At 37.8% G+C, this 27,624-nt stretch overlaps 1 protein-coding gene across 1 annotated transcript in view; it reads left to right on the top strand.

Annotated features, from left to right (window-relative positions):
* The window catches only part of CSMD1 (CUB and Sushi multiple domains 1), a 3,127,153-nt gene that overhangs the window by 2,656,550 nt on the left and 442,979 nt on the right, over positions 1-27,624 (top strand). Inside the window, 1 exon segment of the mRNA XM_053711946.1 lies at positions 22,377-22,565. Coding sequence (XP_053567921.1) covers positions 22,377-22,565 — 189 coding nt within the window.

Raw genomic sequence — 27,624 nt, 5'->3', positions numbered from 1 at the left:
TATATATATATATATATATATATATATATATATATATATTTATAATAAAAGATTTATAATGCTACTTGGTATCTTCTGTTCCTCCACCCTTGTTCATTTCCTCTTTTGGCTGGGCTGTGACACCCACTCTCTACTTAGGCTTCCTAAGGGCTTTTAAAGGGCTGGATACTAAGTAGCATAATATAACACACACACACTGATTGGATGTTCACTGGAATTGTTATTAAAAAAATAGTTTATACCAGTAAACTGGTTTAACCCTTTTCTCAGATAGATAATTAAAGGTACACATATACTTTTTTAATGGCAAAGATTACATATATGGCATTTTGATTAGCTAAAGTTTACTATCATTTACTAAGTTTACATAGAATAGTTTGCTGTCTTCCAGAGGCTTGTGTTAGAAAAATTGTGGAGGGGTTCGACTTTTTAGAGCACTGGGATGACTTTTCACTTGGGTACAATTTGCACTGTAAAGATGGATTGCACCTGAATGATACAGGTGCAGGTGTGTTGGGGGAGAGGATGGTAACGTGTTTAGAAAATTGTTTAAACTAGGGAAGGGGTAAGGTCAGTCCAAACATAATAGATATTGGAAGTGGGATTTAGGGAAGGTTTGCTTGTTTGCTGGTGATACAAACATTTGTAACAGAGTTCATGTTCCAGGAGGGTTTGATGAAAAGTGATATAAAAAAAACTGGAGGAGTGGGAAAATAAATGGGCTCTGAAACCAAAATTATGCATATAGGATCCAAAAACCCAAAGGCCAATTATAGGGTTAATGGTACATTACTGACTGTATCTAAAAAGGAACAGACTTGTGAATTATTATTTCAGATGATTTAAAATTTGGTACACAATGCAGCAGGACAGTCAGTAAGGCCAGTAAAAGTTTAGGTTGCATTGGGAGATGTATTAGTAGCAGAAAAGCAAGGTTCTTATGCCTCTTTACAGATCATTAGTTAGCCCTGATGTAGAATAATGTGTACAGTTCTGGAGACTATGGGGCATATTTATCAAGCTCCGTATGGAGCTTGATGCCCCTTGTTTCCGGGGATCCTTCAGGCTTGCCGGAAACCGAAGTTATGAAGCAGTGGTATAAAGACCGCTGCTCCATAACTTGTCCGCCTGCTCTGAGTCCACGTACAGAAATCAACCCGATCAAATACGATCAGGTTGATTGACACCCCCTGCTAGTGGCCGCAAATCTGCAGGGGGCGGTATTGCACCAGCAGTTCACATATCAGCTATATCGGATCATGTCCACTCGCACCATAGTAAATAGGCCCCTATATCTTCAGAAAGATATAAATAAACTAGAAACTGTCCAAAGGAGGGCTACTAAAATGGTACATGGTATAAAATAAAAAATGTACAAAGAAAGACCTAAATATGTATAGTTTAGAGAAGGGAAAGGAAAGAGGTGACATGATAGAATCCTTCACATTTTTGAAGGGAATTAATAAGGTGGAAACTTAAAGCATTTTACACAAAAAATAAATACCAAAACAAGGGGTTAGAGGGTAAAAGTTTTAGGAGAAATGTTAAGAAGCATGTTTTTGTATGTATAGATATATAATTGTCTATATATGTGTAGTTAATTGTGTTTTTCAATATTGGGCAGAAAGAGAAGCAGTCTGCCAGAAATGAACAGCAGCTCAAAAGTTTGTTCTATGGCCCAGTTGCCACCTGGGAATAGCTTCTTTCTGCCCAATTGTGCTTTTCACAGAGGAAAACTTTCCTGTAGTATATCAGTCTTATCCTGCCAACATGGTAACTCCAGCCCTGAAATACCAGGCAATTCTCCTCTGAACAAGTAAAATGGCAACCCCAGAAAATCGTTTCAGCCTTCTCTGGATCTCTTCAGTGAGGTGCAGCCATATCCCTCTAAGCACATTGGGCAAGGAGTCCACATCTGGTTTCCCCCATTACCCTTAGGGAAACTATCCATATCCCTCTAAGCAAATTGGGCAAGGAGTCCCATCTGGTTTCCCCCATCACCCTTAGGGAGACTATTACTAATCATGCTTGTCATGAAGGGGTTGAATAATTTTAAGACTGCAGAATTCATTAAAAGTTGAATTTTCAGTTGAATTTGGGGAAACAACTTGAAGCATTTGTTGTTTTGACCTATTTCTATTGCTTTTGTTTGATTTGTTCATTGAAAACAGCTGAAAGTCTGTAAATGTTGACATTAAACCTGATTTGCAATGGTTGAATAATTTTGATATATATATATCTATATACTAAAAAGAGGAGAAAGAGGTGTCTGGGATCAATAATCAAGCCAAATAAGTTTGTGTGCCCCTACAGCTATTGCCCATACACCATATGTGTACATTTCAATGGATGCAGTTTATGCAAAATATACTTCTTTGAAGAAAAGAGACAATCACAAATGTAAGACTAACAGGCTGTAGGAGTATCCACAAACCTTTAGTGTCCAGATGTATCCACAAGCTATAATTGGCATTAAAAGTAATGAACAGTCAAAATGTAATGAACAGTCAAAATGTAACAAACAAATGTGCTGTAAGCGGAAGGCAGAAAGATAGGCACTACCAGTGAGGATCATAAACCAAATTGAGTGGTATGCAGATATAACTTAAACCGCTATGCGGCTGGATCCACTCACCGGTCCTGGTGCCCCTTCAGTGTTAAAACGCTTACTATGTCAGCTGCAGCCTCAGCGTGTTTGCGAGTTTGTCCTACTCACTGTCACACTGTAGCGGTGCGTGTAGCCAAACCATGTGTCCTGCTTGTCCAATCCTATGCAAAGTTGGTGCTGTCAGCTTTAGCTTGTATGTGAAAAAATCCTCTGTAGTACACCTGGTCTATGCTGCAAAATTGCTGTGACATGCTTAGAAGGAGGCAAAGGAGCGATATTCAAAAATGAAAGTCTTTCCTCTGCAAATCATGTTAATAATGCAGTAAATAGAAAAACGAGTAGCAAAGGTGTTCTTCCAATTTAAAAACCTCCAAAATTTATTGAAAAGTAAAAGGATAAAAAATCCAACATACAAAGGTACCATAGACTGTAAATAAGTTATTAGCAATGAAGCAGCAACAACAACGCTAACATGTTTCGGCTAAAGGCCGTATTTATAGCTAATGGGTACACCTGTGACCTGACTTTAAGTACCCCCTGTTGATATCTCATTGGTTTAAAAACAAACAGTGCTGATCACTGCTAATAAACGCAGTAGAAATTTAATGGCATATAACCCTCTCTGTTTAGGACAACTGTATCAGTCGTATTAACCTTAATTGCTAGCTATATTCCTAGTAAAATCCTTGTTAAACATACAAAGGATAGACAGAGAACAAAAACAAAAGTTGAGCAACCACATAATATAAAATAAGAAGTGTACAAAAATATATATGTATATAAATATACAAAAACTAAAACAAAAAACAAAAACTACAATAGAATCATGTAATAAACAAATAAAAAGTTCTGTAAACATGTTGCAAAAATATGTGCTGCAAAAAATACATATATATATATATATATATATATATATATATATTTTTTTTTTTTTTTACAAAAATTATGCAAAAAATAAATATACAAAAATAATAAAAAAAAATGATAATAATGCAAAAATAATGCAAATGTTGTAGACATTGTTAGATATTAATGGATTATATTAGATATAAATTGATAATAATACATATTAATATTAAATATTAGATATTAGAACCCTTATGCATATGCTCTTGGAGTTAAGTGTTAAACTAACACATCTCACATTTCATGTCTCCAATTTAACTAAAAATACAGAGCTAGTAGGACATTATGCACATGGGGTAAAAAAGAGGACCAACATTTATATCATACCCACAAAGATGTAAAAGGGATGAGGAAATACTAAAATATAACATTTACTTCCAATAATTTATCAAGTCAAATTCCATGGGGAACCCTGGTACCCAGGGTAAAAATTCAAAACATCTCCCTCTTGCCCAGCAGTTTGTCTCTATCACCTCCTCTAGGTGGTGTATATATCTTTTCAATGGCCTGCCATCGAAAAGTGGCCAAAGATTTATTGTGTCTTTTGGCCAAATGCTGGACAAGAGGGGTAGTGGCTTCTCCCGTACCAATCGTTGATAGATGATATATATTTCATTGTTTGTGTTATTTTAATCTACAGTACTTTAGTCTTTTTAAATGGGCTTTCTACAACATTCATGTTGTCGCAATGGGGATTTAGCAATTTAGAATTCATTCCCAAAAATTTGTATTTTGAATAATTGTATTTTTCAATAACTAGAATACTATGTTATAAGTTACTGCCACTTTATTGTTATGAAAAAATAATTTCCCGCAGTGTTCTTGGTTTTATATACAAATGGCATTCAGATTTTTTAAAGGGATGTTAAACGTTTTGTACAACTACAGTAGCATGGCTACTGCAACCAATTCTTTTGTATTTTCTTTTTGTGCCTCCATCTCTCTGCAAAGCCATTCTCGAATTTTAACTCTTCAAAAAATATTTTTTTTTTCTATGACATTTCCATTGGTCTTCTTAAAGTTTTTCTGCTTAAACATTTTAAAAACTATAAGAAACAGGCTGATTAATGCATTATTGTTTTTTTGTTTTGTTTTTTTGTTTAGGTTTTTTTTTTAATTAATTAAACCAGGAAACAACCGAATGTATAACTTCAGCATCTAAAAAATGTGACAGGATATGACAGACAAATTGGTTTGGAAAGGTTTTCAAGAAATTAAGGATACATCTAAAACAAATACAAAAATCTTTGTAGAACATTTCTTAATAGATAAAAAAACTGGTGATTGGGGGTATCAAAAAGTCTGAATGTTCTTCAGTCTTGAGAAACCTTTACAAAATCAGAATCTCTAATATATTTTAATAGCCTCAAGACTATATTCTTTGAAAACCTGTTCAACCTGAAAAATGTTTCACTCAGAACTATCAATACATTTAAATAAACCCCATTGTAGAAAAAGGTAAAATAGATGTAGGACATTTAGAACAACTAAAGTAATGTGGTAATAGATGATTTGGTAATAATTGGTAATGATTATTATTATTATTATTATTATTATTATTATCATCATCTTTATTTGTTATGTGCGTACAGATTCCACATTGCATGAGGTACAATGAATAAAGACAAGAACAGGAAAGTTCTATAAAGAGCATTCAATTTAAATAGCTATGTCATGTCATCAGTAATAAGTAATGTTTTGAAGTTTGAAGAACAGAAATTCTCCTTACATAAGAAATGACTAATCCTTAAACAGTCAGATACAATTCTGAAGCATGGATGAAAGAAACAATATGCTTCATAAAGCATCATGTTTTTTGGTGCACATTGTTAATAGCTTTCTTAGAAAAAAATCCTAGAATCTGGAAATGATGGCCAAAAAGCTTATACACAGATAATAGTTTTTTAGACAACCAAAAAGTAAAATATATGATTAAAAGTTTAGCTTTTAAATAACGTATTAAATAAAGTAGTACTATTATAATAAGAAGTTGTGAGACAAAATAAACAGATTTTCATTAATCAAGTCAAATAAAATATAATTGTTTACAGTTCTAAAAATTAATAAATGGATGTTATTATCATCAATTCTCTAGATCTCATTTCTTAATGCACTTTTATATGTTATGTGGCCCCTGAAAAAATGGTATACACATTAAGAATAAAAGCTAATGTTTCTTTTCATACCCACCAAACCGTTGGAGCACTATTGAAACAGTATAATTAATTAAAAGACAAATACATTCTTAAAAATGCACATTTGCTTTGATAACATGCTTTTTATTCTGTCTAATTATATATACTTGTCACTAGCACAGACATCCATTTGAATGTTTAATTCTCATTATTTGATTGGTTGTTTTAGTGTGCCTTGGACAGATGCAATCAATGACCTTGGCTGTGTCTCTTGATTAACTGAACTCTGTAAAAACAAAGAGAAATGTGAGATACTAAGAAATACTGCATCTCATCATTCTCTCTAAATTTATTTAGGCTTTTAATAATAAGGGGTGATGCCAATAGCCACACATACTTCACTGTCCCTTAGAGGTAAATATTTGAATCAATACTTGTCATAGTCAGAACCAAAAAACCTCAAAGTGCAATGAAGAAAACATTCTAAAGTTTGAATTTGAAATTGAATTTGAAATATAATTTGCTGTGTCTTTTCGTTTTACAAATGTGCATAATCTGCTCGATTTTGAATCTCACCCCATTGAATGGAATCCATCACAGCTTTATAATTCAAAACCATTCCATTTAATTTGAGAAGCCTATAATAATCCACTTATCACAAGCTCTTCAAATCCATGAGCACCAAGATAACACCCATTATATATTTCAAGAGTAAAGTTAGACACTGATATTCTAATTATAAAAAAATCCAGCAGGTTTTAATGCTTACATTCTTAGGGGCCAATTTAAGAAGATTCAGGCTCACCGGAAACAGGAGTTAAGAAGCAGCTGTCTTAAGACCACTGCTCCTTAACTCGTCCACAGCTTCTGAGGCGGCGTACAGCAATCAGCACGATCAGATAGATCGGGTTGATTGAAAGCAGGACGCAACATTGCACAAGCAGTTCACCAGAACTGATTGTGCAATGATAAATGCCGACAGCCTATGCTGTGCGATGTGCGGAGGACATGATCTCTATGATCTTCATAAGAAATTAAACATATATCCCAAGTAACACTTTTTATTTATGAATCTTCACTAAAAGAAAATATGATAATCAGAATGTTAGTTTAGAATTGTGATGGAACGTCTGGCTGTTTAAAGAGGTTATGCAGTTATTTATTACACACACCATGAATTGGTATTAAAAGTGAAAAGCCTACATCCAGATACATTACAGTGGATATAAAAAGCTTACACGTCCTTATGACATTGCAGGGGTTTTTTAAATGTAAAGGAAAAAATAACAACAATGTAAATGTCATACTTTTTTCATCTGTAATGTGATCTTCCAACAAACAAAATTCCAGAGGAAAAAGAAAAAGAAATTAATAATTATTGGGAACAATTTAAATAAATAAAAACTATGACAACCTGATTGCATAAGTCTGCACAATCATTTATAATGGGGGCATTCTAAATCATGCCTTTAAATAATTTGCATACACCTTCCATCAATGAAAGTGATTCTGATTACACACAGTTTAAGGTGTTGCTGTAGGATTTCTTTGAATATTTTGGGGTTGCATACTACTGGGAAAGCCAAGATTTGTCTAAGAAACAGCAAGTGCTATTTTTTTTAAAGTAAATTGTCAAAAGAGGGATTATTGAAGGCACTGGATATACCATGGAGCACTGTCAAAGCCATCATCAATAAGTAGAGTAAATGTGGCACCACAGAGACATTGTAAAGAACAGGATGACCTCCAAAGTTGATAAGAGGATGAGGAGAAAACGTATGATAGAGGCTACCAAAAGGCCAACAGCAACACTGAAGGAGCTATAGGCATTTTTAACTAGTACCAGTCACTCCTTGCATGTGACCACCGTCTCTTATATTCTGGATATGTGTGGGCTATGGTGTAGGATATTAAGATGGAAATCCTTTCTTATATAAAGGGAGCATCCAAGCCAATATAAATGATGCCAAAATATTCAGTCAGTCACCTCAAACCATGTGGGAATATTTGCTATAGACTGACAATACAAATGCCGAACTTCCTAGCCTAAATTTAATAGATTTTTTGTCACAAAGCCTATAAAGCTCATCATCCAAGGAATACCATACCGACTTTGAAGCATGATGGTGTTGGTAGCATCATGCTTTGGGGCTACTATTCTTCAAAGCTCTTGTCAAGATAGATGGGATAATGTATAGCTCTAAATATCAAGATATTTTGGAACACAAACTGCTTGCCTCTGTTAAAAAACTGAAGATGAAGAGGAATTGTCCATTGCAACATGACAATGACCCAATCCAAGGCATGGCTTCAGAAAAGGAAAAATCAAAGTCTTGGAATGGCCCAGTCAGAGCCCAGTCCTCAATTCCATTGAAAATACGTTGAATTACCTAAAAAGAGCTATAGCCAGGAGATCCCCTCACAATTTAAAGGAACAAATTGTGTGGGATTAAATTCCAAAGTCCAGATGTGCAACATTGATGGAGACTTAGGCCCTAATGTTAAAAGAAATCATCAGACCCACGATATACACTGTTTTTTGTTTTGCCAGTCTTTCAATCCATATGTCTGATAATATTTTAAAATAAATTGATGTGAAAAGGATCATAAGACCCACATATATGGCCTTTCTTTTCTTGCCAGTCTCACAATTCATGTGCCCGATGATATTTTAAAATAAATTGGGCTGACCCTCTCTGATCTAAATAAGTGTGATATATCTTCCATAGTAAACAATATGGATGTCAGTTTCAGTAAATTCTGCCAATATCGCCAATTATCTGAGAATGCATCAAAAGTATAAATATAGATAGATATATGTGTGTGTATGTATGAATGTGTATACATGTACATTTGTTTTTATATGTATATTTGTGTGCACCTACATTTTTACACCTATAAACACAAAAATATACGTTTGCACATATATAAACACACATGCATATTTTTAGACATATATATATGTGTGTGTGTATATATATATATATATATATATATATATATATATATATATATATATATATATATATATATATATATGTGTGTGTGTGGGGGGGCATAAATGTGTATACATGTGTATCTGTGTGTTTACTGTATATGTATATTTGTGTACCCATACATATTTACATCTATTAACACATAAATACACATGCATACACATATATAAACACACATGCACATTTAATGAATTTTAAGTGAAATAAATAATTGTGTCCCTTAAACTTTGCTTTCGTCAAAGTATCCTCCATGTGCAGCAATTACAGACTTGCTGACCTTTGGCATTCTAGTTTTCAATTTGTTGAGGTAATCTGAAGAGATTTCCATCCATGCTTTCTGAAACAACTCTCACAAGTTGGATTGGCTTGATGGGCACTTCTTACATACCATACAGTCAAGCTGCTCCCACAACAGCTATACAATTGAGATCTGGTAACTGTGCTTGCCACTCCATTAAAGACAGAATACCAGCTGACTGCTTCTTGTATAGTTTGGAGCTGGGCTACAATCAAGTGCTGTCCACAGGGTATGGCATGGCATTGCAAAATCAAGTGATAGCCTTATTTTTTCAAATCCCATTTAATCCTAGTGAGACAGAGAGAGAGAGAGAGAGAGAGAGAGAGAGAGAGAGAGAGAGAGAGATGTAAACAATCAAATACCTTGTCATACACCATATCCTTTTTAACCCTTCACATTTTTTTATGAATATTTAAATTGTATATATATTTGTTTTATTAAAAGTGTATATTTAAATGTAATATCTTATTTTAATGTGTTTTGTGTAACTTTTTTTAACCCCTACACTTTACTTTAGGTCTTGTTGTGCTAAATATCCTAGTGCAGTTTCAGCTTTTACTCGATTGCAAACTATGTAAGAGCAAGTTAGCGCGTTCAGGATATCCATTGAAAATATAGGTTACGCTAGAGCAATATAACTAAAGGAGTATATTAACCAAAAGCGCAGAAATATACTTGTTAGATGTAGTTCCACCAGGTACAAACCTAACTAGTATTAGTCATTAAGAATATCTGAAAGCACATCCCACAATGCCCAGATTGTGACATGGATACCCAAGGTACCTAGCGAGGAGTGAACATATTCCTCCATTTTCCATATATAAACAATTATATCTAGTACCTGTGTCCAACTAGGTGGTTTCTCCTTCAACCAAGCTCTCGCTAGTGCCAGTTTACATGGCAGAATGATAATAATAATAATAGCAAAATTTGATTGTAACTTAAGAAGGAGCACACCCTTAAAACCTTACTGTATAACAGTTACATTTTATGGCAAGTCCACCACATATGTAGATAATTGCAAGTTCAGTGACTTTATCTCCAGCATTTTTCATATTTATCTGGAAAAAAATGTATGTAACAATTGTGGAACCATATGCCATCTAACTTAAATTTTATAATAAAGCTGTTACACAGTGTATAGCTTTTTAGTGTAGCAATCACCTTATGCCAACATGTATGAGGAATATCTACAGATAGAGGCCCATTTATCAAGCTCCGCTGCTCCATAACCCTGTCCGCCTGCTTTGATGAGGCGGACAGAAATCGCCACAATTCAACCCGATCGAGTACGATCGGGTTGATTGACACTCCCCTGCTGGAGGCCCATTGGCCGTGAGTCTGCAGGGGGGCGGCTTTTCACCAGCAGCTCACAAGAGCTGCTGGTGCAATGCTGAATACGGAGAGCATATTTCTCTCCACATTCAGCAATGTCTGTCGGACCTGATCCGCACTGTCAGATCAGGTTCGACAGACATTTGATAAATAGGCCTCATAGACTTCACAAATTTTGGGAAATTAAGCAAAAGAACACTATGGGGCTGAATTATCAAGCTTTGAATGGAGCTTGATGACCCTGTTTCCGTGCGAGCCTTTAGGCTCCCCGGAAACAGTAGTTATGAAGTAGCGGTCTAAAGACTGCTGCTCCATAACTTGTCCACTACCTCTGAGGCTGCAGTCTTCAATTCACCCTATCCTATACGATCAGGCTGATTGACATCCCATTGGCCACAAATCTGCAGGGGGCGGCATTGCACAAGCAACATTAGGGGCCATGATGTTAGAAAAAAAGACAGGAAAATGTCTTTAACATTGAGATGCATACTGTATATATGTGTGAGTGTACATATGTATTTAGGTATTTCTATGTTTATATATGTATTTGCATACATATAGACCTATATATAAGTGTGTTGGAGCCCTTTGCAGTTCAGTAGATGAAAACATGAAAACGCATATTTATGCAATATCCATATTTAATAAAGTGTTCTAATGAGTATTTAGTGTAAATATTTCAAATTCCAATGTTCTGCACATCGAAGAATAAGTATTTATAAATAGATATTCCTATAATTATATCTGTATATATCTATACCTATATATAATCAACTATATATGTAGGTATATATATATATATATATAAATATACCTCAAAAATATAAACTATTTATATATATATATATATATATATATAAATATGCTCCAAAATACCAATAGATATATGTAGAAATATGTATTTATCAATAAAAAGAACATATTGTGCTATGTGAAGAACATTTGAATGGGAAATATGTATATTTCCATGTTGGGTTAGCGCACTTGAGAATATGCGACCGGTTTTGCACGTGAGTAGGGTTCTAGGTTTTTTTCACTTTTTTTGCTCCATGACTTCTATTGGGAATACATTAACATGTTCGCAATATTCCTGCTTTGGCTTATTGCATTCATCGGGTTAGCGCAAGAGCGAAAACCTTTACTTTCAACTTGTAATATGAGCGCTACCCGACTGGAGTTAGCACATGAGTGTGTGTATGTGGGGGGGGGGGGGTTACACACTGCTCCACTTGTAATCTGGCCCTTAGTCTCTTGATTTGTAATTTGGTCTGATAGATTTTTGTGAATTTGTGAATTAGTGTGATCAACTATCAAATTATCTTGCTTCCGTTCAAGTGAATCTGTACACTCACTTGTAGATGCTATGTCACAATCCAATACCAACCCATGTCTCACAATTATTCTCAGCTAACAGCTGATGTAAAGGCCTGTTTTTTTAATGTACAATGGTTACATAAATAGTAAGTCTTTCAGGCCAAAAAGGGTATAAAGGAACTTGTGAACCCCTGCAGCAGTTACTCTGGTAAAGTTAAAGACTAAGGGGCCTATTTATCATGATGTGAGCGGACATGATCCAATATTGAGGATAATGTCTGCTGCACATCGATAAATGCCTACACCATACGCTGTTGGCATTTATCATTGCACCAGCAGTTCTTGTGAACTGCTGGTGCAATTCCGCCCCCTGCAGATTTGCAGCCAATCGTCCGCTAGCAGGGGGTGTTAATCAACCCGATCATATTCAATCGGGTTGATTTCCGGTGATTTCTGCCACCACCTCAGAGCAGTCGGACAGGTTATGGAGCAGCGGTCTTTAGACCGCTGCTTCATAACTTGTGTTTCTGGCGAGCCTTCAGGCATCAAGCTCCATAGGGAGCTTGATAAATAGGCCCCTAACTGTAGATCTTAATAAGGCCAGCTATCACACAGATGTTTTAAGTGGCTGTGTATTAAAGCAGATTCCAACAAGTGACCCTTTCAGCAAGCCAGATGTCACTCGCTGCAGTTCAAAGTAAATTTCTCACTGTTGCTGATATTCTGTGGCACCAAACACGAGCGTTCCACAAGAGCTATGGTCACATGGTTGTTATGTTGACCTCTAAAACATTTTGGCTCTGGTGAGTAAATAAGTCCACAATCAGCCTCTAACATGGTTTCTTTGCCACTAGGAGTATCATGTACAGGTGGTATTGCTTTCATTTAAGATGGTGGATTTTAAAAGTGTATTTTGGTGTTTTCAGTAATGGAGCAGACACTGAATCCATCTGCTTTTTATGTGAGAGAGGGATAGAGAAATGCCTGCAATAGCATAATTGTTTATACATTCCATCATATAGTAAAAAGTATTTTGATATATCAGTTAAATATGGAACTTTGTGGCAAATCAAATCAATATAAATACTTTGCTTTTAGTAAATTTGTTGCAGGTAAGTCTTAAGTGGACAAATACTTATTTGGGGTTTATTTTTTGCTTGTTAACAATATCAGATTTTAGTATATTTTATAACAGACTATAATTTGTGCTCTTCTAAATTCTACCCTGTTTCTTTCATTTTTGAACTGGTTCTGTTTGACAAAAAATAGCTTTTTTTAGAGGAAAGGAACAATATGAACATCCTAGCAGAAAGGTATTTGTGGTTCAGTCACTGAAATGAGCTCAGCATATGTGAGAACACAAAGAGGAAATTGATGGGTGGTAGCCTAGTTAGTATATCAATAAAACAATATAGAGATATTTGTTGGTTGCAATTTAAAGATTGTTAAGTGCTAATCTGTATTTATTCAAATTCAACTGGCAAACATCACATTTGTGTTAACAAAATCGAATTCCAAGTTGGGTGCTGTGTTCACAGCTGTGGAGAATTAAATACAAGTTACCTTGTTTATTAGTATTCTCTTGGGTTGTGATTGCATGCTCATCTCAGAGAACAGAACAATCTGTTATAATAATACCCCCCTTTACACCTGCATTGTGGGCTTTTGAACATGCACTAAAAAAAATGAATGGTGTGATTAAAATGGCATTTTTATGTGATAAAAAGGTGTACTTTTCCAACAGAGTTCATTCAGAGAAGCATTTTAGAATAGATAACACACGTTTTAATCAGAAATCATTTTTACTGTGGTGTTAATAGAATTTTTCCTGGTTCAGTGTTCACATAATTTAGAAACAGAGGTTCTTTTTTGCAGATATAATATGCTTTTGAGCACTGATACTTGCATATGACTGTATTTCCCTCATTAGAGTTAGGAAGGACATAGCTAGTCAAAAGAACTTAGTAGACATTATCTGTCAAAATGTTGGCATTAATAACAACAATAGATTTATGTACTATATAGACCCCTTAGCTTCATGTAAGCAAATATTTTTTACTGTCCTTTGTGATTATTCTTACTGGTTTTAAAAACCGAGTTAAAATGTTTGTTGTATGATGTCTCATATATACCACTCTATTAAAAGAAGGTGGTGAATTTAAATATATATATATATATATATATATATATATATATATACAGGTAGCCCTCAGTTTACGCCGGGGTTAGGTTCCAGAAGGAATGGTTGTAAATCGAAACCGTTGTAAATTGAAACCCAGTTTATAATGTAAGTCAATGGGAAGTGAAGGAGATAGGTTCCAGGCCCCTCTTAAAATTGTCATATTAAAAGCTTTGAAATGAAGACTTTAAATGCTAGACAGCATTATAAACCGAATAAAATAATCACACAACACAGAAAATATAATTAAACTAAGTTAAATGAACAAAACATTTGCTAAACAGCATTATAAACCTAATAAAATAATCACACAACACAGACTTCACTTGCATTTTTCTGCAAACAGTTCTTTCTATGCATTCCAATCTGGACTGAGTTATAGACAGGAAATTCTTGTTCCTTTGAAATCTGCTTGATAGCTCAGGTCTGGTTAAACTGATTAATTTCAGCTTGCTTGGCTTTGCTGCAACACAAGCGGACAGCTCCACCTACTGGCTATTTTAATAAATGCACTGCTTCTCAATGCTTTTCAATAGCAGTCACATGACTGGAAAAAAAGGTTGTTATTCTGAAACGGTGTAAATTGAACCGTTGTAAAACGAGGGCCACCTGTATATATATATATATATATTTTTTTATTTTTTTTTAAAAAGATAAAGAAAGAATCCAGGCGTTTTCTCCAAGTCTGTTTAAAACATAGAAGTTTATTGCATCAATTAAAATAATAGGCTTGAATACAGAGCTAGCCAATGATTAAAAAGTCAACACCTTGTCTTACAAGTTTCAGCCTCCACGGCCGTAATCATAGACATACTCCCTTAGTGTATGGGAGGTGTTTTTATAGGGCTTTCCTCCGCCCAGTTAAAAACAAAACTAATTAACACATTAATTACCAACTATTAATACTTATACAAAGAATGCAATATAAATACATGATAGAATTAGTGAATACATTTGATATCATTGGCAATTTACATTTGTAATTTACTTTCATAATGAGAAAATTAAATAGTAAATAAATAAATAAATAAAGGCCAAATCAGAGTGAAATATATAATAAAAAGTAGCTCATTTGTAGTAAGGTGATATTCATAATAACCAAAACTGTTATTAAGCAGCTGATAAATCATTTATACCCTTTGCAGACACAACTATTAACTGGTATTTAGTTTTTATCTAGTTTTGTTCAGTTATTGAAGCAGCAGTATATATCATCAAAGGAAATAGATAGAATACTTATAATGTTATTATTATAGACACACCATTTTTATGCATATATTATACATTATATGTCCAATATGCCCATGTACTGTTTAGAGATATGACACATTTACATAAATATGCTTAATCTATACCAAACCTATCCCATATAATCTATTCATTTATTTCTAGACTAGTACTAAAGCCCGTGTACACGGGCCATTTTTTTCAGAACAGCGGTCCCACCCCTTGCTCTCTCCCCCCTTTCTTTTGCTCTCTCTTCCCCCCTCTCTTTTGCTCTCTCTTCCCCCCTCTCTTTTGCTTTCTTTCCCCCCTCTCTTTTGCTTTCTCTCCCCCCTCTCCTTTGTTCTCTCTCTCCCCTCTTTTGCTCTCTCTCTCCCCTCTTTTGCTCTCTCTCTCCCCTCTTTGGCTCTCTCCCCCCTTTCTTTTGCTCTCTCTTCCCCCCCTCTCTTTTGCTTTCTTTCCCCCCTCTCTTTTGCTTTCTCTCCCCCTCTCCTTTGTTCTCTCTCTCCCCTCTTTTGCTCTCTCTCTCCCCTCTTTTGCTCTCTCTCTCCCCTCTTTGGCTCTCTCCATCCTTTCTTTTGCTCTCTCTCCCCCCTCTTTGTCTCTCCCCCCCCCCCCTTTGGCTCACCCCCTCCTCTTTGGCTCCCCCCCCTCTTTGGCTCTCCCCCCCCCCCCTCTTTGGCTCTCTCCCCTCTTTTGCTCTCTCTCCTCTTTGGCTCTCTCTCTCCCCTCTTTGGCTCCCCCCCTTTGGCTCTCTCTCCCCCCTCTTTGGCTCTCTCTCCCCCCTCTTTGGCTCTCTCTCCCCCCTCTTTGGCTCTCTCTCCTCTTTGGCTCTCTCTCTCCCCCCTCTTTGGCTCTCCCCTCCCCTTTGGCTACCCCCTCCCCTTTGGCTCCCCCCCTCTTTGGCTCTCCCCCCCCCCCTCTTTTGCTCTCCCCTCCCCTCTTTGGCTCTCTCCCCCCTCTTTTGTTCTCTCCCCCCTCTTTGGCGCTCTCCCCCCCCTCTTTGGCTCTCTCCCCCCCTCTTTGGCTCTCCCCCCCCTCTTTGGCTCTGCCCCCCCCTCTTTGGCTCTCTCTCCCCCCTCTTTGTCTCTCTCCCCTCTTTTGCTCTCCTCTTTGGCTCTCTTTCCTCTTTGGCTCTCTCTCTCCCCCCTCTTTGGCTCTCCCCCCCTTTAGCTCTCCCCCCCCCCCCCTTTGGCTCTCCCCCACCCTCTTTGGCTCTCTCTCCCCCCTCTTTGGCTCTCTCTCCTTTTTGGCTCTTTTTCCTTTTTGGCTCTCTCTCTCCCCCCTCTTTGGCTCTCCCCCCCTTCTCTTTGGCTCTCCCCTGCCTTCTCTTTGGCTCTCTTCCCCCCCTTCTCTTTGGCTCTCTCTCCCCCCCTTCTCTTTGGCTCTCTCCCCCCCCCTTCTCTTTGGCTCTCTGCCCCCCCTTCTCTTTGGCTCTCTGCCCCCCCTTCTCTTTGGCTCTCTGCCCCCCCCTTCTCTTTGGCTCTCTGCCCCCCCCCTTCTCTTTGGCTCTCTGCCCCCCCCCCCCTTCTCTTTGGCTCTCTGCCCCCCCCCTTCTCTTTGGCTCTCTGCCCCCCCCTTCTCTTTGGCTCTCTGCCCCCCCCTTCTCTTTGGCTCTGTGCCCCCCCCTTCTCTTTGGCTCTCTGCCCCCCCCTTCTCTTTGGCTCTATGCCCCCCCCCTTCTCTTTGGCTCTCTGCCCCCCCTTCTCTTTGGCTCTCTGCCCCCCCGCCTTCTCTTTGGCTCTCTGCCCCCCCCCCGCCTTCTCTTTGGCTCTCTGCCCCCCCCTTCTCTTTGGCTCTCTGCCCCCCCCTTCTCTTTGGCTCTCTGCCCCCCCTTCTCTTTGGCTCTCTGCCCCCCCCCCTTCTCTTTGGCTCTCTGCCCCCCCTTCTCTTTGGCTCTCTGCCCCCCCCTTCTCTTTGGCTCTCTGCCCCCCCTTCTCTTTGGCTCTCTGCCCCCCCTTCTCTTTGGCTCTCTGCCCCCCCCTTCTCTTTGGCTCTCTGCCCCCCCGCCTTCTCTTTGGCTCTCTGCCCCCCCCTTCTCTTTGGCTCTCTGCCCCCCCTTCTCTTTGGCTCTCTGCCCCCCCCTTCTCTTTGGCTCTCTGCCCCCCCCTTCTCTTTGGCTCTCTGCCCCCCCCTTCTCTTTGGCTCTCTGCCCCCCCTTCTCTTTGGCTCTCTGCCCCCCCCTTCTCTTTGGCTCTCTGCCCCCCCCACTTCTCTTTGGCTCTCTGCCCCCCCCTTCTCTTTGGCTCTCTGCCCCCCCCTTCTCTTTGGCTCTCTGCCCCCCCCCTTCTCTTTGGCTCTCTGCCCCCCCTTCTCTTTGGCTCTCTGCCCCCCCCTTCTTTTTGGCTCTCTGCCCCCCCCCCCTTCTCTTTGGCTCTCTGCCCCCCCCTTCTCTTTGGCTCTCTGCCCCCCCTTCTCTTTGGCTCTCTGCCCCCCCATTCTCTTTGGCTCTCTGCCCCCCCTTCTCTTTGGCTCTCTGCCCCCCCTTCTCTTTGGCTCTCTGCCCCCCCCCCTCCTGCTCCCTCTCTGGCTCTCTGCCCCCCCCCTCCTGCTCCCTCTTTGGCTCTGTCTTCGCGGGACCCCGCCCGGCCACGCCCCATCGCGGCAACACCCGCCCGGCCACGCCCCTCGCTACGCCCGGCCACGCCCCTCGCGACGCTCCCGTCGGCCACAAACAGCTGTGAGGTCTGGGGAGCGCGTTGCCGCTTCTCACGCAGCAGACCTCACAGCTGTTGAGTAGCTCGCGCCCCCTATCTCACAGCTGCTTGTATGCTGTGTACCTCGCGCTCCCAATCTGTCAGCTGTCAGCTATGCCGAGGTGCGCGAGAATAGAATCTAAGGCCAAGTGTTTGTCTGTACTGCGCATGACGGCTTCAGACAAACACTTGTCTTTATAATATAGGATATAGACAAAAGGGAAAAAAGAAAAAAAAATATTTATAGAAAGACAAAAATAAAAGGACAATATAGTACTTAGATTACATCTGCATAAATTCTGGTTAGTTATTATTGTTGCTTTGATTTTGGTTATTGCTTTGTCATGATTTAGATTTTATTCCTATTTCTATTTCATTATTGCTATTTCCTAAGGATTCTAGAAGAGCAGGGGACCTGACACACAAGCTCACTCCCAATAGTTAATCACATCAAATTGTGAATTAAATCCTCCAGGGACCAAAGTTTTCAGCGTGTGGATCCAATAGATCTCCTGTCTCTCCAAAATCCTCAGTTTACTGCCACCTCTGCGGGGCACATTGATGCTCTCAATGGCATTCCATTTGAAGTGCTGTACCTGCTTGTTATGCTCTTGAATAAAGTATCTTGATAAGGCTGAACATTTAACTTCATTAGATATATAACCCAAATGTTCTTTTATTCGGGAACGTACATCTCTTGTCATTAAACCAATATACTGTTTCTTGTGCTGAGTGCATTCCACTAGATAAATAACATAAGTGGAAGTACACTTAACACAGCCTCTCGTCAAGAAAGTTTCACTTGTAACAAAAGATGCAAAGTTATTACCCTGTTTTATGTATGTACATAACTTGCAGCGTGGTATGCCACATTTATAGGTTCCTCCAACCTCCAACCAAGAACTTTGTGCTTCAGTTATAGGCAACATGCTTGGTTAAAGCATGTTTCCTATGGTTATATTTTTAGAGTATACAAAATCACAACCCTGTTGAACAATATCTTTCAGGTCATCATCACCATATACAATGGGCAGGTACTTTTTGATGATGTTGCACACTCCAGAATATTGATTAGCGAATTTTGTGACAAATCTTAGATTTTTTCTATCACACCCTTGTTTTTTATTTTTGAACAGTGATTTTCTATCCATGGTTTCTACCTCTCTGTACCCTGAGTTGATCATCCCCACGTTATAACCTCTGTCAATGAACCTTTGTTTCAAATCTGCTGACTCTTTAACAAAGTCCGAATGTAAAGTACAATTGCGCTTCATGCGCAGAAACTGCCCTTTGACAATCCCCTTGTATACATGTTGAGGATGTCCACTGTGCGCATGTAGCAAACTATTACCTGCTATTTCTTTACGGTGAAAGGACGTGGTAACCTCTTTTGTTGAGGGTGCTGCTCTCAATACTAGATCCAGAAACACAATCTCGGACTTGTGCCAGCAGTGGGGGAACTCCAAACCCTTATCATTAGAGTTCAAATAGTCCATAAAACAGTGGATGGACTGTTCATCCCCATGCCACACAAGTAGGAGATCATCAAGGAACCTCCTATAAAAATGAATATGCTTGATGAAGGGATTACCATCTGCAAAGACGTGGAACAGCTCCCACCAACCCATAAACAGGTTGGCATAGGAGGGGGCAAACTTAGCCCCCATAGCTGTTCCACGCCTCTCCCTCAAACATAAAAAAATTGTGACTCAAAAGAAATTCAACTACATGGACAATATGTGTTTTAAACTCATCCGTTAGATCAGTATAGGTATTGAGAAAGAAAGCAATCGCCTCAAGTCCTTTACAGTGCGGTATAGCCGAATAAAGGGACACAAAATCTATAGTCAGCCATACAGATCCAGGCTACCATTCCAGGTTCTCAGTCAATCTCAAGACATGAGAGGTGTCCCTAATGTAGCTGGGAAGTTTGTTAACAAGCGGCTGCAAATACATGTCAAGCCATTCAGAAACTGGCTCAAGCAGTGAACCAATCCCTGCCACAATCGGACGGCCTTTAACATTTTGTAAACCTTTGTGCACCTTTGGAAGGTGGTGAAAGATAGGCAAAATAGGGTCACATACATTCAGGCCCATAGCGGTTTTTCTATTCATAATGCCCATCTCAACACCATCGTCCAAAAGTGACATTAACTCTTTTTGGAATATGGCAGTTGGATTATTGCTCAGACTTATGTACACATTGGGGTCATCTAATTGACGACGTGCCTCAGATATATAGGAGCTCCTGTCCATAAGCACTATGCTCTCACCTTTATCTGAGTTACATATTACAATTAATTTATTAGATTGGAGAGACTTGATAGCATGTTTTTCCTTATATGTAAGGTTAGGTTTAACATCTGATTTCTCTTGTGAAAGAGTATTCAGGTCTTCAAGTACTCTCTTGTGAAAAAGTTCTAGTTGTTTCCCTCTAGATTGAATTGGGTAAAAGTTAGATTTACTTTTTATTGTTAGACCTCCCGCACTATTGTAAGGAATATCAGGAGTACCATCACCGTTTAATGATCTCAGAATAAGCAAATCACATGTGTCTTCAAAGTTAAGCAAAGGAGGATGGTAGAAGCACTCCTGGTAAATTGTAAAGGCCCAAAACTGGCCCGTGGTGCCCCGGGTGCACTCCAAGTGAAATACAAATCAGCAAAGTAAGGAAGTCACTCACAGGGTCTTGTAGTGAAGAACAAAGTCTTTATTAATAATAAAGACTTTGTTCTTCACTACAAGACCCTGTGAGTGACTCCCTTACTTTGCTGATTTATATATATATATATATATATATATATATATATAAAAAAAATAAGAAACATCTTTTTTTTTCCTATTTCAATTCCATTAGTGTTGATATATACACACTAAATGGCCACACACATGTGGATACCTGACCATGACATCTATATGAGCGTTTTGGACATCCCATTCCAAAACAAATGGCATTAATATGTGATTGGTCCCTTTTTGTGGCTATAACATCTGTAACTCTTCTGGGATAGCTTTTCCGTAATATGTTTGAATGATGCTGTGGGAACGTGTGCCTTTTCAGCCATAAGAGCATTTATGAGGTCAGGCATTGATGTTGGATGAAAAGGTATGGACCACAATCACTGTTACTGTTCACCCTAAAGGTGTTCAGTTTAGAGCACTGTACCTGCCATTTGAATTCCTCCAAACCAAACCTATCTAATCATTTTTTTTCATAAACATTGCTTTGTGCACTGGAACTAAAAGTCCTGACCCAAATCCTAAAAACAGCCCCAGATCATTTTCCCTCCTCCACCAAACTTTACAGTAATTACTATGCAGTATCACTATCTAGTTGGTAGCATTCTCCTGGCTAGAACACACCCATTTTCTTCCATAAGACAATGAAGCATAATTCATAACTCTAAAGAATATGTTTACACTGCTCTAGAGTCCAGTGGCTGTGCACTTTACACCTCTTAAGTCAATGTTTAGAATTGTGCATGCTTATGTGAGGCTTGAGTGCAGCTGATTAACCATGTAAACCCATTTTATAAAGCTCCTGATGCACAATTGTTGTGCTGATGTTGTTTCCAGAATCAGTTTGTAACTCTGTAGTGAGTGATGTAACAGACGCTAGGTAATTTTTACATGCTTCAGTACTTGGCAGCCCTACTCTGTGAGTGTGCATGGTCTACCATTTTGTGACTAGGCAGTTGTTGCTTCTAGAAGCTTCCACTTCCTAATAATAGCACATTAATTTGATTGGGGCAGATCTAGTAGGGTAGAAATTTCACAAACTGAAAGCTGGCATTCTATGACAGTGCCACTTTTAAAATAACTGAGCTCTTTGCCATGACCCATTGTACTGAAAATGCTTTCCTATAGAGATTTCATGGTAATGTGCTGGATGTTATGCACCTCTTAGCAATAGGTGTGTGGCTGCAATGCAGGAACTCAATAATTAGTATGGGTGGGCATATTAGTGAGTGTCTGATATAGGTACAAAACCCTTTATCCAAACTGTTTGGCACTATAAAATGTTTGGATTTTAAAACAGTTGTATATTTGCATTTGTAAAATGGTAAAGATTGGAGAGGGGATGAGACCAAATGTAAATAACAATATCATGTAATTTAGACAATATTTACATTCATGATACAGCTTATAAACACAACCTAAGGGTAGTTTTATATCATTTGAATACTTTTTTTTATAGATAGCAATATCAGAAAGATAATACAGTAATCAGAAAGTGAATAGTTGTTTTAAATACATAAAGACTAGCATTAGCAGTTTAGAACACAAAGACCAAACCAAAGATGAGGACAGAGATTGTAACTTACTCATTTACCGGTGTGAAAAGATTGTTATTTTTAATAATTTTATAAAATAAATATTAATGAAAAAGTATAGATTTCAGAAAAAGAATCTGAATGTGTGTGTGTTTGTATGTGTGTGCATGCATGTTAGTATGTGTGTGTGTATGTATATATATATATATATACTGTATATAGACAAATTATAGAAAGATATAGGTATAGAGACATAGATATAGTACATGAATTATTATAACCATATTTTTATATTAAATTGTATATTTATCCTAAACCACCCACACAGTTCAGTATATTAGAGATATATTTTTGTAGGATATTTTCTTTTCTACAGTATTCATTTTTTTTTTCTTATTTCATTCATTACAGCTTATGAATTACAAAACTGCCCGGATCCTCATCCCTTTAAGAATGGATACATCATTAACACTGATTTTAGTGTGGGACAATCAATATCTTTTGAATGTTATCCAGGGTATGTTTTGATAGGACAAGCTGTTCTCACTTGCCAACATGGAATTAATAGAAATTGGAACTATCTTTTTCCAAGATGTGAAGGTAAGTGTATTATTCTGGTGTATAATTACTTAGCTTTGAGTATTTTACAGTGTATCAATGTATTGCTTAGTCATTTTAATAAAAATTAATTAGCAGAAAATCTAAATGAATGTTCCACTGGCTTTTTTGTATCTGAGGCCCAATTTATTTATTTATTTATTTATTTATAAAATATTTTACCAGGAAGGATACATTGAGATTTCTCTCGTTTTCAAGTATGTCCTGGGATCACAAAACATTGCATTGATACAATAGGGTACAATAAAATACAAAAACAATAATAAAAATACACATTATATGCAAACATTTAACATAGAGCAGGTATGAAATATTTAATTAACCATGACAGGAGCTTGGGGAAGTTTTTAAAGTGTGAGGGAGGTCATTCCATAATTGTGGCGCTCTGTAGGAAAAGGAGGATCGAGCTGCTTTCTTTTTGTATTGAGGCAAGCTAAATAATGTGCTGTTATTGGATCGGAGGTTATAGGAGGTGGGAATAGCAGGGGAGAGCATTCAGGTAGGGTGGGAGCTTCCCAGAAAGGCTCTTAAAGACAAGGCAGGAAAGATGGAGGGTGCGTCTGGATTCCAGCGACAGCCAGTTTAGTTCTTTTAGCATGTCACAATGTTGGGTCCTGTAGTTACATTGTAGCACAAAGCGGCAGAGCGAGTTATATAACGTATTTAGTTTATTAAGGTGAGCTTGTGGAGCAGGTGCATATACTATGTCCCCATAATCCAAGATAGGCATCAGCATTTGCTGTACAATCTTTTCCTTTACTGTAGGGCTGAGGCAGGATTTGTTTCTGTACAGGGCACCTAGTTTTGGATAAAGTTTAGAGGCATTTTTTTCTATGTGGAGTCCAAAAGATAGATTGGGGTCTAACAACATACCTAAGTATTTAAAAGAGTGGACTGCGGTCAGCGTGCAATTGGATTTTGTTTTGATGCGAAGATGGGAATTTTGTAATTTATGTATTTTAGGTCCCGTTCCAAAGATCATTGTGACCGTTTTGTCAGTGTTTAGGAAGAGTTTGTTTTTTGAGATCCACTTTTCTACCTCTGTGAACTGGTCTTGGAGCACTGTTTCAAGCTGCAGCAGATCAGATTTGTTTGCATAGATTACCGTGTCGTCTGCGTACATGTGTACAGTTGAGGATTTGCAGACATTAGGCAAATCATTTATAAATAATGTGAATAGTAGGGGGCCGAGAATGGAACCTTGGGGAACACCACACGTGACTGGGAGAGGGAGGGAGTCACTGTTAGAGACAGAGACATATTGTGATCGATCCGATACATATGATTTAAGCCAGGTTAACGGGTGATCAGCAATACCAGAGTTTTTTAGTTTGAGAAGTAGTAGGTCATGGTCCACTGTGTCAAAAGCCTTTGCAAAATCAAGGAAAATAGCTCCAGTTAGGTCTCCTTGTTCCATGGCAGTTTGGATGTCGTTGCAAACTTTTAGGAGGGCAGTTGTAGTGGAGTGATTTGGTCTGAAACCTGATTGACCAGGGGTCAGATAGTTAGAAAGTTGATAATACTCGCATAATTGCGTATGGACGCATTTTTCTAGGATTTTTGACAAAACAGGGAGCAGTGATATAGGACGATAGTTAGAAACCAAGGTTAACTCCCCACTTTTATGAATAGGCACTACTCTTGCAGTTTTCCAGAGTTTGGGTATGTATCCAGACACCAAGGATTCGTTAATTAGGGTTGCAACAGGCTTAGCAATTGCCGGCGCACTGAGCTTCAACAGCATTGCTGGGATTTGATCAGGTCCTGACTGGTTTTTCATTTTTAGATTATCGAGGTGTTTCTTAATGACATTGAAGGGTACAGGTCTAAAATTGAACTTTTCTATATTGGGTCTTTGCTGTTTTAGTGGGGCCTGATCCACATTTGTAGCTTCAGGATGTGTGCCATTTATTAGTTTGTCAATCAGGGTGGTGGAGCATCCTACAAAATAATTGTTAAAGGCATTTGCTACTTCTAAGGGGAGTTGCAGGTTTTGGTTTTCCACATTGACAGTGGAGGGTTGGGAGTGGATTGGTGGATTTTGTAAGTTATTTATGAGTTTCCAAAACTTTCTAGGGTTACATATATTATTGTTCAGATTTTCACAGAAATATTGCGCCTTAGCCACATTTTGTTTGTTTAGTACATATATTTCGCCAATTTCTATATACACAGTGATCATTCATAGAGCCAGTATGCTTGAACTTTGACCATAATGAATCCAATAATAGTGATACCTACTATAAATGAGTTGCTTTGGAAGCAAGTCCTTCACTCAAAATCTTATTTCAACACAATTTAACTGTTAAACATAATTAAGAACTCTTTTGTCCCTATGTAATAAAACAAATAATGTAACCAAAAGTGCACAGTACAGTTTATATTAAAAATAAAATAGTACATTTTATTATAATGGCATAAATGGGACTGCTGGTCATGTCATAGATAAGATAATCTGTTTCATATTTTCAATACATTTGTTAAATTTGCTGATTGAAAGAGGATTTTGTATTTTATTTATTTTTTTAAAACTAAATAAACCACACAATGATAAGAATAAAAAAAAAAAAAAAAAAAAAAGAATAAGATAAGCATTAGGTATATATTTTGTGGCCTTCAATTGTAGCAAAATTAAGTAAGTTAGGCAGAACATAGATAATATCCTCTCAAATTTAAAGGGGGTATCCCTTTAATGCAAGTTAATATTACAGGACAGTAAATTGTAAAGAATTTTGGGGTGAGAATGAAAGGTTAAGAAAGTAGTAGGGTTCATCACAGCACAAGATTCTTGACCCAGACCTATAGCAACCATAGATGAAGTCACTTACATGTGCCCAGAAACATTCTAAGACCACTTGTTTTTGTTTTTGTGCATAGGCATACTTGACCGTGTCTATATGCATTAAAAGTCAAATAATACTTTTTGTATGCTGATTCACTGAAGCCTTTACCACAGCACTATTGAGAATGTGTAGAAAAAGGTAATCTTCCCAGGTCAAATTCCATTTGAGCACAAAATGCAGATCCAGTAGGCTAAGAAAAGCCACTAATATGATATCTAAAAAAAAATATTTATACCTGTATTATTAATATAATTCATGAGCTTTTAGAGAAACTATGATTAGGAGAATTGAGAGCTATCCATGTTAACTAGAGCAAGTCATTTACAGTTCCACATTTGCATGGTCACTAATATTGCAAGAGGCCTTTAAGAAATAATCATAAAAAATAGGATTCTAAGCAATGTGTGAAAATGATCGATAAAAACTTTCTGAGGTATTTTCCAGCAATAAATCAAGTTAATTTTTACAGACACATATTATGAGGTTAGCAGCTAAAGGGTTCAATATATTGGGATGTGCATACAGGTTATTACCGCTAAGGTCTTTTGGAGCTGAAAGAGGATCTTTTTGGTAAAGGGAACCAGCAGTTTTAGAAGACCACAGTTTACAGTGTAGATGGAGAGGAGAAGATACTTTTGAATTTGAAATACATGAATTAAACAAACGCTGTTACTTATTCTTGGGTAGCTTCTATCAGGCCTGTATGGAAAAGATCAGGGGACATTATTACCTAAAATCTAAAATCCAGTTTACTTTCTCAAAAAAAGTTTACTGGTTAGCAAGATTCTGTTTTGCTGTATTATATGTAATGTTATTGTGCAGAACAAGAGTAATCTGCTCTATGATGGTTGCCAGGCCAGTATGTGGTGGTAAGACTGATAGTTGTGAGTCTGTAAGAGTGGTGGTAAGACTGATAGTTGTGAGTCCGTAAGAGTGGTGGTAAGACTGATAGTTGTGAGTCTGTAAGAGTGGGGGTAAGACTGATAGTTGTGAGTCTGTAAGATTGGTGGTAAGACTGATAGTTGTGAGTCTGTAAGAGTGGTGGTAAGACTGATAGTTGTGAGTCTGTAAGAGTGGTGGTAAGACTGATAGTTGTGAGTCTGTAAGAGTGGTGGTAAGACTGATAGTTGTGAGTCTGTAAGAGTGGGGGTAAGACTGATAGTTGTGAGTCTGTAAGAGTGGTGGTAAGACTGATAGTTGTGAGTCTGTAAGAGTGGTGGTAAGACTGATAGTTGTGAGTCTGTAAGAGTGGTGGTAAGACTGATAGTTGTGAGTCTGTAAAAGTGGATGGCTGTGAAAATGTCACATCATTTCAACTCCAGCAGACTGATCACATTAAAGGGATATGAAAACAAAAAATAATTATTTTGTGATTCAGGTAGAACATACAATTTAAAAAAAAAAAATTACTTCTTCTATTACCAAATTTGCTTTGTTCCCCATGTGTTCTTTGTTGAAAAGATAACTAGGTAGGTTTTTGAAACACTACATGGCAGGAAATAGTGCTGCCATCTGGTGCTCTTGCAAATGGATAACATTCTTACAAAACTGCTGCCATATAGTGTTTCAGACACGTGCACGCTCCTTAGCTTACATTTCTGCTTTTTAGCAAATTATACTAAGAGAAAGAAGAAAATGTGATAATAGAAGTACATTTGAAAATTGTATTGTGCTTCATCTTAATAATGAAAGAAAAATGTTTGGTTTCAAATCCTTGTAACTCCATGAGGCAGATACGGCACTTGCTACATATGAACTACTACAACAAACACTGGGGTCACTGTATCAGGGCAGTGTATTAGTTTTTAGGTATTTTGAGTGTCTGACTTTTTCTATTCCATCTTACAAAATCCATAGCTCTTTTTCTTGTTTACCCCTTTTCCCTGATGGATTTTTTATATAACTCTCTCCCTCCTTATAAATCTCCCTATGTTACAATCATTGCCACCTCATTTCCCTTTCCTCCTCTGTTGGTCTTTCCCTCTTACTTCCCCATTCACATTCCTCCCACTGACATTAACTCCCCGTTTCACCACTCATTTAATAGAAAGAAAGAAGGAAACAACATAAACTATTTTACATAAGCTAGCATTATGTAACGTTAGATGGAATATACCTACAATGGTTACAGCAATGTAATACTTTTTGGTGCAATTGATTCTCATTGCAAGATAGATTACAACTGGAGGACAAAAATA

This window comes from Bombina bombina, chromosome 4 (assembly GCF_027579735.1).
Source record: "Bombina bombina isolate aBomBom1 chromosome 4, aBomBom1.pri, whole genome shotgun sequence".
In the NCBI taxonomy this organism is placed as follows: Eukaryota; Metazoa; Chordata; class Amphibia; order Anura; family Bombinatoridae; genus Bombina; species Bombina bombina.
This window is presented reverse-complemented; position numbering and strand designations above follow the sequence as displayed.